This window comes from Eucalyptus grandis, chromosome 6 (assembly GCF_016545825.1).
Source record: "Eucalyptus grandis isolate ANBG69807.140 chromosome 6, ASM1654582v1, whole genome shotgun sequence".
Classification (NCBI taxonomy): Eukaryota; Viridiplantae; Streptophyta; class Magnoliopsida; order Myrtales; family Myrtaceae; genus Eucalyptus; species Eucalyptus grandis.
The window spans coordinates 43,076,296-43,095,609 of NC_052617.1; the positions used below are offsets into that span (position 1 = coordinate 43,076,296).

Sequence of the window (19,314 nt, forward strand, 5' to 3'; positions counted from 1 at the left end):
CGGGTCCCACTCGATTGTCCACGTCTGCACGACAAAGTCAATCAATGGCAACGTACCACGCCATTGCGGGGACTGCCACACTTTCATACGAGGTCATTTTGATCGTGGGTCCCATGTCATTAAAAAAAGTACGAATTCTTACTATTTATCGATTTTCTTTTTCTCTCAAATTCGTCATGACATTTCCACTTCGTTTGATGCGAATTCAAAGTTGCCTGTCATGGGAATGGAAACAGCGATAACTGGGAAGAGAGGGAGTCACATGCGGTGTCAATTCGGTTTCCTAATTTCGCACAGTTTCCAATGCTAACATGTCGATGTACATAAAAATAGAACTGCAAATTTAATGCATCACTTAATCGATAGAGATGACCAAAAAATTATTCAATGAAGTCCTTGCACGCTTCCGACCAATAAAAGAAAAGAAGTCCTTGCACGCTTCTTATGGCATCAAGTGGTCGCACCACCGCAAAGGCATTGAAACAAAATCCTCGGGTTTTGTCAGCTGCAATTATGTGATTTGGACACAATTTTTTAGAGTCGTATGTTTGCTTAAAATGTAAGAACCTCGAACACCAATTTGGTACTTTTTCTTTATGTCGATGAATCATTATGGGTGTGCTAAAATATTGTTCAATGCAAAGCTCATTGGTTTAGAAAAACACACTCCTCATATGTTATGCATCTCTGAAAAGCATCAAGGAATGGTGTTGCGAGTTGCTATAGACATGCACTATTGACTCAATCCAACAGGCTTAGACAACAAGTCTTGAGACTTATGATAAAGAAGCAATGCTTGTTAATATAGGTTGATCACATAAATTAAGTGCTTTTAATTGCCATTAGACAAGGCATTTTGATATTAGGGACCTTAACTTTCTAAACATTACTCAAATGCTGGTTGGAGAAAATATCGAAAATCACTCGTTTCAAAGCTAATTATCAACCTAATAAATAAAATAAAATAAAAAACACATTCCAAATTTCAGGATTCATTTGTGAAAATGGTAAAAGAAAAACCATCAATTTTACATTTTAATTTTTTTAGATGTAAGATTTACTTTTACTTTTACTTTTACTTTTAATTTTGTTCATCACGTGAAAAATGCCTTTAGAAGATATGTTCTCATTTTTCACCGAGTCCTTACAAATGAAATGGGCTCATCCTCCTCCTGAAGGCCTCGCACGAAGCCCAGACAAGTAAGCCCACATAGGACCAAATCCTACGTAGGAAAGTATAAAACAGGCTTGAATTCGAATAAAAAAAAGAAGGGTTTCTTTCACGCAAAATTCCGACTGGAAATCAAACCAAATTCCGCAACTTGCTTCAGCAATCTCTGAAGCCCCTCCTCCGGTCGATGTTCTCTTGAAGGGATTCCTGGTTTTTCGATAGCGAATGGCGTCCGATTCTCCGAATTCAGATCGCAAGAGTGAGTCTTACCCATCTTTTCCGTCGATTCCTTCTCGTCGGATCTATTGAATCGATCGCTTGATTCGCGGGAATTCGATTCGCGGGCCAATTTTGCTCACGGGGTGTCGTTTTGGGGGGGATTTCTTGTGATTTTGCAGTCGTTGTCCACTTGAGGGCCACCGGCGATGCTCCTATTCTGAAGCAAGCCAAATTCAAGGTCAGTGGTCATACCCCTTTGATTTTCCAGCGCCATGACGTGTGTGCATGTTTCTGCGTGCGATTGCTGGCTCTTTGGCGTCGCTCGATTCGTGTGGAGTTGGCCGGTGATTCAGAGCTGTCAAAAGTGCGATTCGACTGCTTGTTCGCATAGCTCAGTGGCGATGAATGATTCAATCGAATAATTAGTTGCATTGTAACGCGGAAGTTAATTTTTTCGCCTTAATATGAAGGTTGTGCTATATGTGCTTGATCAAATGCTTCTTCGAAAGGTCCAAGGTTTTTTGCGGCGATAATATGACATTGAATAGACAAAGGGAATGCAAATATGGTGGTATGTTGAGCTGGCTGTCTAGGTTGATTGTTTAATTAAAGTTTCGCGACGCAGCTCTGGATTATGAGAGTAGTCGCTAATTTATTGGCGGCATTTATCAGATAGCTGATTTTAGATCAGCCAAACATCGGTGAGGGAAGGAATTCCATCCTGAGAAATTTATACCATTCCAAATTCCAGTGCTTCTGCTGGACCAAGCAACCCTCTTGAGTGTTGAAACTTACTCCTATCTATATGAGTTATGCCTCCTTTTTGGAGTTAAGTTTAGTCATCTGCTGATGAGCTATTTTGAGCTGAGAGATTGGATATGAGAAATCTACTGTGATTGGAATGCTTCCGCCATTGATTGAAGTTGGGTTATAGCTTCCACACAGGGCTGATTAAAGTCAGAGTTCATGCATCTTTGCAGGAAATTCTGGTTTGAACTGACTTTACTTGGGGTCAGTTGTCTCATGTCAAGAATAGAGGTTCAGTCTGCAAGTGAGATAATCAGTACAAATTAACAGTAAAAGTTGGGATCACTTTAATCTCTATTCTATAGATGAACCAAGATTTGAAAGGCAAAATCTCCCACTCTTGGTTAAATGCATATAGATTTACACTGGATATTACCAGATCGTTGTTATTAACCACGAACTGCCCATGATTTTGAAACTTAATAGATTAAATGTTTGGCGAGGCCATTCTCATGATTAGCTTCATTTCAAAAGGGGATTTTCTTCGGAATCTTGCATGAATGTGTTCTGACCTTAAAGCTTCGGTGGCATAAGTTGATGTATCTGTTTTCATGAGAAAAGTTGTTGGATGCGGTAATATAGTGAACTCTTGAATATTTGATATTCATGTTATGATCACAATGGTAACAACAGATTTCTGGGGCAGAAAAATTTGCCAAAGTGATCGACTTTCTTTGCCGACAACTTCACCGGGAGACTTTGGTAGGTAGCTGGTACTGGTATGTTTCCATTTTTTTTTGGAAGACATGAATTGTACCTTAACAAATATCTTCTTTTCCCGCTCTCTCTTTTTTTCGGGCAGTTCGTATATGTAAACAGCGCCTTCTCGCCCAACCCAGATGAACTGGTGAATGATCTGTATGAGGCAAGTGCTTTCAATATTGCATACTTTACATTGCTGTTTCTCTCCTCTCGATTTCATAAGTGGAATTCCACTTGCAGCAGTTTAGCCCCATTTGGTTCGGTTTTGGGAAGTGACTTTGGGAAAATGCAAATACCTTTGACCTAAAGGAGTTCTCCGAAATACTATAGTGTTTGGCAGATTGCAAGTTTAAAGTGCATTAGAAAATAACTTTGGCTTAAATGCTGTTTTGTAAAAGCTATGTTTGCAAGGAGCTTTTGTTAATTTTCTTTTTTTTTTTTAAACTGAAAATTAAATCCGCCGGACAGCCTCATTTGAGGTCGCACGACCTTAGGCGACACCCTGGGTCACATGACCCAGGCAACGCTTGAGGTCCCGTGACCCCAGGGACCAGTCACCTAGGATGTGCGACCCCTCAAGCGCGTTGGCCCACAATAGCTCCTCGGTGCAAATCAGGGAAAATGAACAGTAAACGTGAAGATGAACAGTGAACATGGACTTGCATTCTCAAGATGCTGAAAGCTCAAACCTGCTTTGGGCTTTTAGCTAGGTTTGGGTTTTCAGTTTTCCCAATGCTGGCATTTGGCCAATGGGGTGTCAAAAACATTTGCCAAACACCTTATATTTTCCTAAAGGGGTTTTGAGGGCTCAAAGCCCCTTGAGAAAACTGAACCAAATGGGGCCTTTCTCTCTCTGTAATATTTGTTCAATTAACTGGATAAGAACTCAGTGTTTTCGTTGTGGAAGTGGACATGGGAGGTAGATCTAGCGTCAAATAAATAGTTGACCATTTGGGGACATTTGCCTCTATGTTTGTGGTTTTTGACTCATAGAATTAGGCCTTGAACCTAATGGTGAATATTTCTCCAAAGAAACAGCTTTTGATAGAGAATTTGAAATCCATGAATTATACTACTTGTGGACGGAAGCTTCTTGATGGAGTCCCCCCTTGTCAAAGATTTTGACCCAACTAGTTAGGGATATTGGGTAGCAATCATATCAACAATCATCTGTTAACCTGGATAGTTTACTAGTGGTAAGTGATTTTGGGAGATTGTTCATTTATGTGGAAATCATGGGAAGTTTTGAAAACTCCGAACAGAGTTAGTCTCTTAGATATTGCGTAAAACCAATTTCTTGCCGACTGTATCAGTCTATTGTATTAAAGGCTTTACATGCTTACAGTGTTATATGGATATACTATCATTTTGATTGAGAAGACCTACATTTAACTCTATTTCTCACCTGATTTATGGCAATCTGAATTATGCAGAATTTTGGCTTTGATGGTAAGCTTGTTGTTAATTATGCTTGTTCTATGGCATGGGGCTAAATATCAGTAACATCTGCCAATGTATTTGTACATGTAAGTGACTTCTCCATACCATATGACCACTCCTTTTCTCCTTTATATAATGTGTGTAGGGAAAAAAATTACCAATGATATAATGATAATGATATGTTTTCTTGTTAATGCCAATTTAGCTAATTAGTAAAGCCTGTTTCATAATGCACAGAAGTTTAGCAGTGTCACGGCAGATCTTTGACAGGACGAAACTTTTTAGTCACTTGACATGTGATTTCAGTGGTGACTGATCTATTGGCTATTGAATTGATATCTTTTTAGAATAATTCTAACAAATCGCATATCAAGAGCTGTCAATTTGTTTATAGCTTTTGTATAGAGGAATTCATTGGACATTTGCCGCCATGTTGGAAATGTCCTTAACTTTTTTGAGGATGAGATTCACCTTGTATTCATCGAACTATGCGTTTGAATAATGAGCCAAACTGGTTAAAGCTGGTTTTTCATTTTCGCTAACTCAATTTTGTCTTCTTTTGCAGAAATTCGAGCGTACACTTCATTACACTAAGAAAGATGCCATCTGCCATTAGACTCGGAATTCCCATCGAAAAACTTTAGTCAAAGTACAGAACCTGCATGTTTCTTACATATTTTTATTTGTTTCTCATTATTTGGCTGGTGAACAAAGCTAGGTGGGATTATTTCATCCAAGGATGCAGACAAGAATGTGACTTGAGTTGACAAGAGTTTGTACCGGGTCACATTATTTTGGTATTGATGTTATTTCATGTAAGCTGGCCTCTCCTTTTGATTTCATGTTGGTTGTCATTCCTACTATTTAGTTCTATCACCTAATGGAACTTTAAGGCTGTGGCTGAGTTGACATTGGGAGATATCTTTTTAGCTTTTACCCTGCCAGTTCCAATTACGGGAGAAAAAAGAGAGGCAATTGGTCTATTCTGTGAAACTTAATTTAGAGATGGTTTCATAGAGGTCTACCACGACGAATAATGTTTTATCCATCCATTTCTAACCTTACTCACCGGGGAGAGATTAGCAATCTTCAGGAAAAGCTGGAGATTGTTCCTTTAGGAATATGTTAAGTCGGAGCAAAGAACACTGCGAGCATGCATGATTGATGGTTCCGTGATGCATGTTGTACGAGATTGCTACTAATTCATTCATACATTTATGAGCAACTCGGGACGTATTGGATCCTGGGATGAGCACTGTCCACTTCAGAAGTCGAACTTCGTGCCGAGATGTACGCAAACGTGAATTTAAAGCTGAGTTATCACTCTCAATAGACTCTGCATTACATGTAATGTGGACTCTTGTTTAGTCTTTCCCCTGCTTAAAGATAGCATGGACTAGTGAACATGGTTTGAAGTTGGTTTTCTCTTTCGATTCACGACAAATTGCATCTATCTGCTAAACGTATAAGCCATGCGAGACCATCTAAAGACACATCGTGCGGTGGTTTTTTATTGGAAGGATTTCGCTGAGAAAACAAACGCCCGTTTTTCAGTGAATGATATTTAGTCGAAGTCCAGCCTTTCCGTTCCATTTCAACATATTCATGTAGACCCATCTAACAAATAATGTCCTTCAGAATGCGGATTAGTTATAAGACTATGGAGGCTGGAGGACGTAACTTCCCGGAAGGAAACAGGGAAACGAGAGGGAAGCTACAGCCTACAAGGATCGTTTGATGGCTTTGATTTGTGTATTGTGTATACAATGATTTGATTCCCTAAGATCACTTTTGCCAAACAAGTCGTGCTATTACAGATGAGACTACAAGAAGTTGTATGATGAATGTTCACTTATTGCAAATTTTCTGAAGTTTAATTAACATAACTTCAATCTCTCCAAATCATTATGTTCCTAATAGAGCGAAAAACACAAATTACTGTCCCCTCGCACAGAACACTTTTTTCTCTTCTTCTCCCTCCCTTGGAGACGATTTGAACCCATTGATGACTGAGACTCAATTGCCGGTAACTATCACCATTCTAAAAGCGTTCATGCAAGACTCAAGTGATAGAACTAGGGAGAGAGATTTTGTTTCCCATCCAAGACAGCGAAGTACTCCATGCGTGACATCACAAACTAATCGAACGTCCTCAATGGTTATGGTTTGCTTGCTACACTAAACTTGTGCTCATCCATCTTCTCGAGAAGGATGTGAAAGTGACCAAATATTTGATACGGGGTCAATACTAAAGATTGCATAAAATGCTTTTTTAGAAGGAAGATCTGGGGTTTTGCATGCCACGCTTAATGGATATGCTGTGACATATGATAAGTGTACCCAAACATGGAGATAAAGTGGTAGTGGAGGAAGCTGTTGTTTACCCTTCCAAACCCATCGAAATGCTATGCACCATTGCACCTGAAAATTCAAAACTAGGATTTATTCCCAAGTACAGTTTTCCCTTTTCGTCTTTACTTTATTAAATTTTTCTCCTCCTTTTTCTCTGTTTCCATTTTATTCTCTCCTCTTTTCGCTCCATCCTCCATAGTGGTGGGTTGGGAGTTTCTTTCTCCGATTCGAAATCCGCAATGACCAATGTCTCCATCTTTCGACACCCATCATGCACTCCACTCCAAGTTGCAAAAATCTCACGTAAAAGCAAGGCTCCTCGCAGGTTCCCTTGAAATTCCCACGTTTGAAAAGGGAGGGAATTTCCTTGTGCTAGTGAAAGGGACCCGCAACGAGTGTCATGATTTTCAAGGCGAGCATCGGTTTCTTCTCCCTTTGCTTTTGGCAGGTCCATGGATTCTCCATTTCTCCTTTTTTTTTTATTATTATTATTATATACTTGGCACCCATCATCGCCACCATCACCCCACTCACCTTTTCTTTTTTCTTCTTTTAAGGATATATAGGCAGCCCACTTACGAAGCGACCGAGGAAAAAAGCAAAAGGGAACTCATTTTGAAAAAGGATGATTGTTCCATTCTTACTCCCGCTGTAAAGCAGGCAACAAAGTTGCATGAAAGACCCCAACATGGATGGGGTTCGTTTTCTTATCTTGAGGGGCCTCGATGTGGAGAGCGAGCTGTAATGTGCACGACTCCTGAGTCCTGAACCGTCCCCGTTCGATGTTGGGTGGAGAGCCCCTCTCGATTCCGAATTTGACCTGCCTGTGCGGTGGTCCAATCGAAGTACTGGCGAGAGATGGGGTTCTGCGGGGGTGTGGTACTGGTGGGGTCGCGTGATAAAGGAGGAGGGGAACATAAAAATCAGCAGGGGGAAACACAGAGAAAAGCAACGAGAATTATCAAAAGCTTTTTCCTGAGGGGATTGATGGGAACGTCGATTGAGGACTGCCCCTTTTCGCAAGGAGAAAGGGGGAGAAAGAAAAAACCAACAAAAGAAGAGTAAAGAAGTGTCAGTTGGGCCCACAAGAGGCGGGCTTAACTTGTCGTGAATGGTCGACAAGTCCGGACCCAACAATCACATCGGACAAGAGAAGATTGTTGAGATTGTCCTATATCGGTATAAATTAGTTTTTGGGGTGAGATGGGCAGGCGATTCTTGGTTTCACACAAGTTTCACCGATAACTCATCCATTGGAACGGATTCTTCATTTTTTGAAATCGAAAACATATCCTCTTGATTGATTCCAAGTTTTATCCAAGTTCCACTTATATTATTAATCAAACGATTATAGTGAATCATTACATTTATTAACTACAACATATCGCTAATCAATTGATCATAACTTATATAAAACATTCACAAGTAAAAATCACAATCACGAAATAGAAACTCATACCAGTAATTCCAGATTATATACTTATTTCGATAAATCAAGAAAAATACAAAAATTTGTACCAAGTTCAGATTTTTCATTTCAATTTCCACCAACTTAAAACCCAAAGCCTATCCATCAAAATATGTTCTCGAATTTTTTTTAACTCGAAACCTATCATGTATACCTTAGAATGCGGAGTCGGATAGATTACTACCAATCCGGTTCTTTAGTTTCATGTTCTACCCTAAAATTATGTTAACCCATACTCAAGACCACCCAATAAGAATGAGGGGTTCCACATCATGGGCATTTCGCCATTCCCTTGCTTCCGCTTTTCGACGGCTTCGATCGGATCCCATATTCTCAAATGCGTACAAATATATTGTGGCTCTTCTCTGCTGCTGTCCATTTACTCCGGTGGCCCCGCCCCCGGAACTGAAAGATTTGGAGCATATATGGGGTACCACAATGCCATGGGTCTCCTGTCACTTTAAAGTGGGCTAAAACTTAAATGTGATGCCCATTTCCACCCATCTACACCATGTGTCCCCACTTCCCGAACAGTGTAAGTTCTTGATGGCAAGCTCTCCTTTTTAGACTTTTGTCTACTTCAGAGGGAGGGCCTGGGTTGCACATGTGAACGGGATCTATTCCGGTTCGAACGTGCCTTTGATGGCGCTAGTCCTTTCTACTTCGCCCCCATCAATACAAGCGAGAATGACATTCACGGCGGTGGTGATGGGGAAATTGGAAAGGAGGGTAAGTTGAACAGGGGCGAATCCCGGTGCTCTCGGGTGGTGTCTAATCGCATAACAACTTTGCAAGAGCCTGGCCGCCTAGAAGTCTAGAGACCTTATCGCGAAATGTTAATCGGTCTGAGGTCATTTGTCTAAACATGGTGGGGTGGGTACACGACGAGCGGAGTTATCGCGCCTGCATGTCTTTCTTTACTCTCTTTCTTCGGTTCTCATGTTGGACACGCTCCCTTGTGATGTATATAAATGACTAGAATCATTGGAGCGAATAGTCAGAGTATAGAGCAAAGGAGGGAGCGCATACGGGTCGGGACCTACGCGAAAATGGACGCGTGATCTTATGTGTGAACGGGAGCAAAGCGATGAAGTAGGTATTACCTTAATTTACACCTCCTTTCCAAGGCAATTTCAAGAAGAGAGAGAGAGACTGGCTTTATGATGGCTTTTTCTTTTGGTTGGCGACATGAGGATTCCAATGTGCATTGCACGGTCTGCTAAGACACCTCTCTTCACATGAAATTAAGACTAAGCAACTACCGATTTTATATAATATAATGTGATTAGAAGGGGGGACGCAGGGTGGCGTTGAGAATAGCCCCGCTTTTGACAAAGCGATTTTAAAATGCCTTTTGACAATCCCCAAAATCATATTCTTTTCACCCCCCCGAGATGCCATTCTCCCAGCAGCAGCAACAGCCTTTGGAATCAAATCATCGCACGTTTCCATTAAAATACTGACCCGGTGTTGTACGGTCGCAATCTGATGGAAACGATGCCCCGTGGAACCCGGGCCCCACCGTCGTGGGTAAGCATGATTTAGTCGTGTCTAGTGCGCAACGCTCGAGCTTTTATCTCCGAGGGAAAAAGCTACGTGGAGATTTAACAATGGTTTTCAATCCCAGTCGTGTTAGGTGGTTTGTGCTTGGAGAGACGTAATCTTGGAAAAAAAAACCCTTTAAGAGATTGGGGAATTCCAGTCAAGTGTTCGACCATGCTCGAGTCAAAACGCATGGCGACGGGTGAAGGCGGAGGAGAAAATTGGAGCCATGCATCTTCAAAGTATAAATAATCACGTACATCATGTATTTATATACACATACAGAAAGTCAGAAGATGAGGGAAGATGGGGGTTGCGAGCGGTCCCCTGTCCCCATCTCAGGCTAATTCCAATCAATTGCTTCACGACTCCGCAAGAATCACGTCAGAGGGCGTGGAATTGATATGAGGTTAGCGGGGAATTTTCCCGGGATTAAACTAGTCGAACACATTCGATTGACCCGAATGTGTCAAACGTCGATTAGGCAGAAGGACAAGTCAGTCCTGAATGGAAGGAATCACGCCTATACGAAACCAGACCGTGTCAATTTCAATCGGATGATGATGATGCGCATCGATCGCTCTCCCCCTCCCGGTTTTCCAGGTCAATGGTTTTGGAATCGTGGCGCCGGTCAAAACTAATGCAACACATGCGATAACGATTATATCCAAGATTGACAGCCCAAGCGGTCGGCATTTGCACCGATGATCTCTACCCCAGATACAGAACCCGCTCAAGACAATGTATAAAGACCGACCCACGTTGATGTGGAATGGAGATGGGGAAAAGGACGATTATAAAAAGAACCGTTGAAAAGCGAATGACGAGGAAGGGTTGGTAAATTTCTGTAACTGTAACTTGGGAGCTTGTGAAAAATGCGGTGGAATCACACAGATGCGTGGGCCAATTTCGTGGGCGATGGTCGCGATTGTTTTTGCCCCCAATCGTCTCCGCCATCATGACTTTCGTGCCTTCTGTGTAGGGGAAGATTTTATCATATATCTTTTGGTCGAAAGCCCACTTAACTTCAACTCCAAAAAAGAACAACCAAAGAATCCCCCCCCCCCCCCTAAAAAAGAAGAGAAAGAGAAAAAGAATGCCGTCCTCGACCGACACTGCACAGGAACCTCTCTTTCCCTCCTCCTATCGCCTGGCTTTTAAACCATTACGGGCTGAAAAAGTTAGGTCGAGCTTTTTATGACATTAATGATGGAGAGGGTGTCGAAATGATTCGTTCAATCTACTCACGCACGATAGCTTTGAGCCAGAAACGAAAAAGAGGGAACAGCGGGGGGAATGATTTGATGCAGCGCCACCACCGGATGGCGAATACGGGAATCGTGATGATTCGGTCGACGTCAATGGCACCGAGCTATCTTTTTTTTCTTTTTTAATCGAAATGATGAGACATCAGAATGTCATCTCGAGTTGTCCTTTAGCTGACTAACTAAAAATCTAGAGTTATAAAAACGAAGAATCAGGAAAGTAGGTGGGGGGAGCGACTTAAAACTCGCAAAAGTGGCCCGAATGGGGATGGGGGAAAGGATATAATTGCTTTTTTATTATCATTATGTTAGACACATCTCCAACTCCGGGACGGAATAATTAGATTGATAATTCAAATTAACCTTTTTTAATCTTCCCCCCACCCCACTGATCAAGATAAAAAGTACGTCTTGATTATGGTCAATTATTGTGGATGCGTCGCTATCGAGCGTCCACCCCCAAATCTAGGACGGGGTTTATGTCTTTGCCGCTAATGGAGGCGATATCTAGATTAATCCAATCCACTTATTCATTGAATAAATAAATGAATAATTAAAAAGGGAAAAAGCATTTATAAAAAATAAAAAAAAAAAGGAAAAGGACGAGGCGAAGGAAAGAACTGGAATCGGATTCAAGGGAAGAGGGAGGCATGCTTTGTTGGTCAGAAAAGGGACAGACGGTCCTGATCTGGTGGGGCCGGCGGGCCCCACCGATGATCCGTTCCACAGCAAACATCATTAAAGATCCGCTGTTCCCCCACTCATTATTGTCTCTGTGCTCCCTCCTCGTTGTTCGTTTCCCTTTTCACCCTCCTTATTCAATGCTAACTTTCGTCCTCTGTGGGCCCCCCAAGCACCCCGCCCGACCCGTTTCTTCTCGTCTCGTCGCATCGCCTCCGTATTCAACCACTTATTTTCTCTTCTTTCTCAAATTTCCAAAATCTCCAGCTAGACTTACCGTAAATAAATAAATTAATACCGCGGCGGATTTATAAATTACGTCCCAATTTCCTTGAGGCAAAAGATGCCCGCTCCGGCTCTTAAATTTTTTTCCCAAATCTGGCCCGGCTGCTGTAAATCGGACAGCGTCGGCGATTAAATTAGGAGCAGACCGGACTGCAACCGGGACCCTATTTAATGCAAAGGGGAGATGCTGATTCCGAGGCGTGACCCCAATACAAAGGTTTTGGGAAATTGGACTCCTGACCTGTGACGCTAAACTTGCACATCTTCCTGCGCAAATCCACAACTCCTAAGGGACAAATCCTCTTATTTAATTTTTGGAATTATTCCACCCACATTAAATTAGGGTCAAACTATTAACCAGGCTCAAACGTCGGGGTTAAGTATCATGCCCTTTGCTTTCCATTTTTCGATCTATGTGAACTCGCAATGTACCGTGACCCCAATGCCTATTTTTCCATTTCTCGACTTCTTTGCACAGAGTCCTTAAAGGATCCGAAACTGCATTTTGGTCGAAATGACCTATCTTTCGTATGGTCGAAAATGACAGGTCCGTCTATTATTGGTGGGGGAGACTTTCCGTATGTCGGGACAATTTTCAACGACAGAGAACGATGGCTATGGATGCTAGAGCCGATTAGGTCGGACGTTGATTTCTTGGGTTTTTCCTCCATCCGATTAGACAAAAGAACACTTGGAGATCTTTCGCGAGGCGTCCGCTATCATCCAGAGCAACCGCGTAAATGAAAGATGTCCCGATCGAAAATGGCTAAGAAAGTCTACCCCGCAATCAAGCGCTTCACCCGCGAACACGCTGCGCTTCGACCGTCGTGCTATCACCCCTTTTTCTTTCTCTCTCTCTCTCTCTCTCTCCCTTTCAATTTCCGTCGGCTGCTTCCGAGGAAAATGATGCGACGACACTAGTGTCCGTGTCCCATGTCCCGTCCGTTTCGTTCGTTCCGTTCGCTCGCTCACTTGTTTCTACTGTCGAGGAGCGGTGGGGACCAGGAGAGAGAGCGTCCTTCGTTCGTGGTGTAGGAGTAGCCTTTTTTCCTTTCTTCCCTTTTGTTTTTCTCTCTTTTCAATTGTTTGGCAATTCCAACTCCGGATGAGGCACCGCTCGTCACGTCCGCATCGCATTCATTCATGGATGCGTGTGCATCGACCCCGGAAATCCTTTCTTTGCGGTGAAATTGAGGAAATCGAAGAAGTTTGAAAGCCCCGGGAAGTTTCTAAGGCATAAATGACCAAACACGCCCCACTCCTCCCTCAAAAAAACTTTCCCCAATGGCAGAAAGATGATGGGGGGGGAGAAAACTTGGTTCTTCATGGAAAGTGAAGAAACTGCTTTGGATCTCATCATTTGTAAGAGGAATTTGTTAATATTAATAAGCGCTCTGAGGATATTGGGTAGTTTGTTATATAAGGAAAGTCTCGATTTTTCCAATACATCTCCTTCGATGATGAATTCATGGAAAACTATGACGTTTGCCCCAAAGCCACTCATCAGCACGGGTTCGTCGGTGCATTAACAACGGAGTTCTCGATCAGAGCTGCATCAATACGGGTGCCATCGAGATACTCGGTAATTCGTCATGAGCGTGCCGAAAGCATTGAACTTGGCGTTGAGCCCACCGAGAGAAGTATAGAAAGGGCGCTTTCCCCTCGGCATGGTACTGGCTTTAGTCTAAACAAGTCTATGAAAACGAAGCGAGGGTGGCATCTTTATGTCTTCCGTAAGCCAAAAACTCATTGAATAACGATGCTCGTCGCCTCCATTAATTGACTGGCTGAAAATTAAAAGAAGGGAAAAAAGGGCCTCGGTCTTTGCTAATAAGCAGTTCCGGAGGAGAGGGTTCAACCCGACAAACAACGTGCAATGGACGCTCCATCTCGTTCGAGGCCTTCGACCAGTCAATTCCCTTTTATTTTCTCCCAAGAAGAAAAACGAGAGCGACCGGGCACTGTTCCAACAAGCCCTTTCTTTCGTTGTCCATTCGACGCGACCGACGACGACTCCCGCGTCTCGGGAAGTTTTACCCCCGTTCGCTCCGACAAACTCACCCTAACACACAGAAAACCCACCTCGCCGGTGCATGGTAGGGCAACATGTGAATGATGATAATGATAATGGTATCTGAGCGCGGGGCATCCAATGTCGGAACCAAATTCGCCAAGGGAAATTATTGCGGCCAGCGACTCTAAAACCTTATATCCATCGAGATACGCCGTATGCCAAAAGGGAAAAAGTCCGGACGGACCGGACCGAGGCGAAATAGAGAAAGTTTTCCACTTTGCAGCCAACCCGTACCCAAAAGGAAAAGGGGAAGAAATTCAATCGAGTAGTAGTCTAGTCTCCGAAATTTAACGTGTGATGAATATAAATAGTCTAAAGTCCAAAAAAAAGAAAAGGGGCACTTCTGACAATGCATACCGTAAATTGACAAGCCCCCAAACTATATATAATATGCATACAAGAGAGAGTATAAAGTGGCATATAATATAGTAATCAAGATTCTCACGATCCTCAACAGAGCCCTCGCCACCTATATTTTGCACTGCCTGCTCTTCCTTCCTTTCCACTCGTCCCTCAAAACTCTCCTTCCGCAGCTCCAAAGGCAGAACCAGAGCAAACCCAGACAGAGACCTCTCTCTCTCTCTCTCTCTCTCTCTGTCTCTCATGGCGGTGGAGTCTCGGCATCCCCATCTTATCCCTCCACAGCTCCTCGGCAGCAGGTGGTAACCTTTCTCTCTCTCTCTCTCTCTCTCCTTCCTTTTCTTGATTTGCGTGTCTTCGGAGAGTCCGGCGCTTTGCTAACGTCGACGGATGCCGCCGTCTTTTCTTTGGTTTGGGATGCAGGGAAGCGGCGATGATGATGGCCCACCACCCCGCTGTGGAAGCGAACGCCAGCTTGTACGGCTCGCAGCCCATGTACGGGCTGCCCTTGTCGGGAACCTCCACCGCGGACTCTCTCCTGTTCCCCGTGTACAATCACAACCTCAGCAGCCATGTCTCCGCCGCCCGCCCCCTCGACGAGGCCATGCATCTTAAGACGACGACGGCGACGACGACGCCGTTGAAGTCCGAGAGCGGAATCACCTACATCAACAACACCAACACCAACACCGCCCTGCCTTCGTTATCGTCGTCCTCTCGAAAGCGCCCCAGGGACTCGAATCAGGCCTTGTCATTCTCGACGACGGAGATTCAGCCCGACGGCAGGGGCAGTTGCGGCCGCTTCGCCTTCCTCGGGGAAGACGTTTCTCTCCACGTCCACCACCAGTTTCTCGACATCGACCGCCTCGTCACTCAACACGTGAGTATCGATTCCGTCGCTATATTTGGCGATCGCGCCATCGTTCAGTGGTTGCTTTCTTGAGCTGCTTCTGGCCAGTATGTCGATTTCGAACTGGTATTGACTCAATTAATCAATCGAAACAGATGGAGAAGTTGCGAGCGGAGATGGACGAGCAGAGGCAGAGCCAAGCGCGGAGGCTCGCGGAATCGATCGGGCAAGGCCTCGCGAAGCGGCTCCGAGCGCGGGAGGAAGAGATCGAGAAGATCGGGAAGCTGAACTACGCGCTGGAGGAGAGGATCAAGTCGCTCTGCATCGAGAACCAGATATGGCGCGATCTGGCGCAGACGAACGAAGCCACCGCGAACGCGCTGCGGACGAACCTGGAGCAAGTGCTGGCGCAAGTCAGGACGGCGGCGGACGACGCGGGCGAGTCGGCCGACCTCGACGAAGCCACGAACCACCGCCGGAACGGCGGCGGCGGGGGAGGCGGGGTCGACGACAACGCTCTGATGGAGGACGCGGAGTCGTGCTGCGGGAGCAGCGGCGGCGGGGAGGAAGAGGAATGCGAGGGGCGGCGGCGGCGGCCGGCGGAGGAGGAGGGGAGGAGGCGGTTGGGGTGCAGGGGGTGCGGGAAGGAGGAGGTGCGGGTGCTGATTCTGCCGTGCAGGCATCTGTGCCTGTGCCCGACCTGCGAGCCGTCGTGTCGTGCATGTCCGGTGTGTAAGTCTGCCAAGAACGCCAGTTTCATCATTAACGTGGCGTGATCGCGGGCGGGAAATTGCCAAAAAAATCCCTCCAGATATGTGGAAATGGCAACAAAAAAAAAAAAAAAAAAGAGGAAAATCTTTGCACATTGTTGATTATGATGAGCCTGTTTATTCCCCCCCCCCCCTTTTTTTTGGCAATTTGGCCCACTTCTTAGCTCGAAATTGCGTCATTGATACCCTCCTCCGCACGTATAAAATGTGGCGATTAGGTGCTAACTTGCTTCACAAGTGTCTCGTGATGGACTAAGGAGGATTCAATTCTCTTGTTCGTTTTATTTTTTCATTTTTCATTTTCTTCAATTTTTAATTTCCAATTTTGGGTAATAAAAAAAGAGAGCAGAAAGTGAGATTTAGGCAAAGGCATAGTTCGTCGTCGAAAGATAAAAATTTCGCACGGAAACGGGAAAGTGGGATTAGGGAGCCCCATCCGGCCGACAGAAAGATATAGTTGTCTTGTGGGGGGAGAGGAAAGAGAAGAAGCTGTGTAAAGGGGAGCGTGGGAGATACGCGCCACGACCACGAGAGAGTGGGGTGAAAAGCTGACACGCGAGGGGCGCGCGCCAATGTCGCTGTTCTTCTGCCCATTCGACGTTTTCTCCTCTTTCTTTCTTTTTTTTTTTTTTTTTGTTTTTTAAATTTAAAAATATATATATTATTATTGTTCTGTCGTTATTGAGTTCACAGTGATTCTGCCTCTCTGCAGCAGCAGCAGAATCGCCAGTTGAGCGATGGCAGCATTTGGCGTCCCCCACTTGCCAAAACTTAACTTCTTCTTTTTTCCAGGAAAAAATGGAAAAGGAAAAGGAACCCCCACAAAAAATTAATAAGTATATATGCGTGAGAGAGAGAGAGAGAGGAAGGGATCGAGGTATGGGAGAGAAGATTTATATTGAAGTTAAAAAGAATAGAATAAATAAAGAAAAAGCGGAAAAGGCGAAGGAAGAAAGGTGGAGAAAAGTCGTCCTCTCTGTACTCTAACCTGACATGCAGTTTGCATGCGCTTTGCGCATCATTATTATAATTTTTGCGTTACTCTCCAAAGCACACCACGTTGTCGTCATCCTCCGCAATTACATTTTACATTTATCGTACGGAAGTCCCCCACTTCTTCTGGTTTTTTTTTGTTTAATAATCAGTATTTTTTACGGAGTGACTCCGTTCTGCGGAGCATCTTGGTTAAAGTGCCTCCACAATTCCCTCGAGAGAATTAAATGGATAATGAAACGTTTCTTTTTAGGCTGTACGTGCAAAAACTTAATATGAAATGTACTTGAGCATTACAGGATACCGTTGAAGCGTACGAAATAATGTTTGAGTAGGTGTAGGGAGAGACCCTATTTACATAAAAAAAAAGCGGCGGTAAGATATTTCAACAAAGTCACTTAGTCAAAATTAGACCCGTCAAAACATTTGAATCGGATTAAAAATGATTTGACTCAAATTAACCCATTTAATTTATTTTGACGAATTTTCATGTAATATAAATTTAGCGATCAATACTTAACACATATTCGATCCGATTTATATCATTGAAATGCTTTTATATTTAATTCAATTTAAGAAAATTCATATCTAAACTTACGCGAAAACTAGAGGGAGTGACCGTAAAATCGAGAGAGTTAGAGAGGTAAGTTGAATTTAAGTAACTTACGAACCCATTAATAGTCACATTAGTTTAAATTTTATCATAATAGATCCATTTAAAACTCATTTATATAATATAATTAACTCATATAATAACTAAATCCAATATATAAGAATTAAGAAACGGACCTATAATTTATTTCGATAGATTTAGTGAGAACAGTGCTATATTAGCACTGCTTTCTGTCCCGGTCTTCCTCTCTCCCCCACCTTATCTTTGTCCCCGTAACCCGTAGAATTACAACTTGTCATCATCATCATCATCATCATCCAATCTCCACTGCGCTAAACGACGTGCTGGTGGCGGACCATATTCTGTCATCGAGCTCCAACGGTACGACGGATACCATGGAATCTTGCACAGCACCGAACTGGAAGTCCCACACACAGTACGCCTCCCCCGCCTCACCGAACATGACATGTGAGAAATTGAGTGCACGAGAAAAAGAAAAAAATAAAAAATAAATAAAAAAAAACATTTTCGGAGTCCAGCAGGCGCCCCTGCATCGATGTTGCTGCAGCAGGAGCTCTGCAAAACATCTGGTACGACCACGACCGGCGGGCAAAAGGGCATTTAATGCTGCAAAGGACTCCTGCACCGTTGGCGGTACGCGCAGAGGTGCAATTCTCGTTTTGACTTATTCCAAAGTCTCGCCAAAAATCTGAAAAGAAATCACACAGGTGTGGCCTAGGCGAACTCCTCGGTCAAGACAACGGGCCCTTAAGGCCCACGTGACGCCCTGCCATCACGGCCACCGCGTGGGACCAGGCCCGGCCCGGCCCGGCCCGACCCGACCGACGATATAAATATTGTCACTGTTTTTTTTTTAAAAAAAAAAATTTCATGTCAATTGGAGTGGTGTGTGACTGTGATAAGGGTGTAGGCCAACGTAACGCCATATTAAAAAATGAAATGTTTTAATTTCTAGTTCTCTGACTGTTGATTACACACATGATTTGGCCTATTATTATGGGTCCACTATCACAATTATTTATATATTCACAAAGTTTATTTATTAACACCCGAAAGAATTCAATTGCAAAACTAATTCCAAACACGCATGCCGTTCATCCATCCCTGAACATGGAAATCATTTTGTTACATTGGCGGCAAACGTGATAAAATTCATAATACGAAAGAAACAATACTTTTGTAATAACAAATTTTTCTTGTCTCAACATTTAACAAGCATCCTGACAATAATATGTAGTCCTAAACTCTCAAGATTGGCGTAGTCGGTGGGCATCCTTAGCTTTTTTCCCCATCCCGGCAATTAATTCTCCATCTCCTTTTCACGAGCCACGCGATGGTTGAGTGCATCGCTTGTCACCTAATCTAATCCAAACAGCTCGAAATCAAATTCGTGGGACAAGATTTTCCCTTTGCTACGAATCCATAGATCTATTATCTCCAACACATGGAGCTCCTCCATTATTGTCCTCTCAGCAACAGGAACCCGCACCGTGCTGCTATCGAGCAATAATGAAAAGCCAAAAAGGACGACGCATCGAGAGGAATGGAAGAGAGAGAGGGAGAGGGAGAAAAGGGTACGGAGCAATGCAACTTGATCACTTCACTTGCGCCTGCCCAGTTGCATGAGATTTCGTTTTCACTGTAGGGGAGAGCAATTATGGTCCGGTGGGGAACCGGGGGGGGATGCATGTTGCACATGAT

At 43.7% G+C, this 19,314-nt stretch overlaps 2 protein-coding genes across 3 annotated transcripts; both read left to right on the forward strand.

The window, feature by feature from the left end:
* The first annotated feature begins 1,254 nt into the window (after positions 1-1,254).
* LOC104450013 (ubiquitin-like protein ATG12) lies at positions 1,255-5,193 on the forward strand. The gene is made up of 6 exons (XM_010064397.3): positions 1,255-1,430; positions 1,570-1,628; positions 2,831-2,899; positions 3,000-3,062; positions 4,333-4,425; positions 4,905-5,193. The coding sequence occupies exons 1-5, from the start codon at positions 1,397-1,399 to the stop codon at positions 4,390-4,392; spliced, it is 285 nt and encodes a 94-aa protein (XP_010062699.1). The 5' UTR covers positions 1,255-1,396; the 3' UTR covers positions 4,393-4,425; positions 4,905-5,193.
* A 9,217-nt stretch (positions 5,194-14,410) lies between these two features.
* LOC104450014 (probable BOI-related E3 ubiquitin-protein ligase 3) lies at positions 14,411-16,211 on the forward strand. Of its 2 annotated transcripts, none has more exons than XM_018876687.2 (3): positions 14,411-14,668; positions 14,790-15,246; positions 15,372-16,211. In XM_018876687.2, the coding sequence occupies exons 1-3, from the start codon at positions 14,610-14,612 to the stop codon at positions 15,990-15,992; spliced, it is 1,137 nt and encodes a 378-aa protein (XP_018732232.2). In that variant the 5' UTR covers positions 14,411-14,609; the 3' UTR covers positions 15,993-16,211. The 2 variants fall into 2 exon arrangements, with proteins under 2 accessions (XP_018732232.2, XP_010062700.2); XM_010064398.3 differs by having other exon boundaries at positions 14,412-14,665.
* The last annotated feature ends 3,103 nt before the right edge of the window (positions 16,212-19,314 follow it).

Excerpts from the sequence above, each read along its gene's own strand:
- LOC104450013 (XM_010064397.3), top strand. The coding sequence starts at position 1,397 with ATGGCGTCCGATTCTCCGAATTCAGATCGCAAGA. Across the intron at positions 1,431-1,569 it reads TCCGAATTCAGATCGCAAGA|TCGTTGTCCACTTGAGGGCC; the intron begins GTGAGTCTTACC and ends GTGATTTTGCAG. Across the intron at positions 3,063-4,332 it reads TGGTGAATGATCTGTATGAG|AATTTTGGCTTTGATGGTAA; the intron begins GCAAGTGCTTTC and ends TGAATTATGCAG.
- LOC104450014 (XM_018876687.2), top strand. The coding sequence starts at position 14,610 with ATGGCGGTGGAGTCTCGGCATCCCCATCTTATCCCTCCACAGCTCCTC. Across the intron at positions 14,669-14,789 it reads CAGCTCCTCGGCAGCAGGTG|GGAAGCGGCGATGATGATGG; the intron begins GTAACCTTTCTC and ends TTTGGGATGCAG. Across the intron at positions 15,247-15,371 it reads ACCGCCTCGTCACTCAACAC|ATGGAGAAGTTGCGAGCGGA; the intron begins GTGAGTATCGAT and ends CAATCGAAACAG.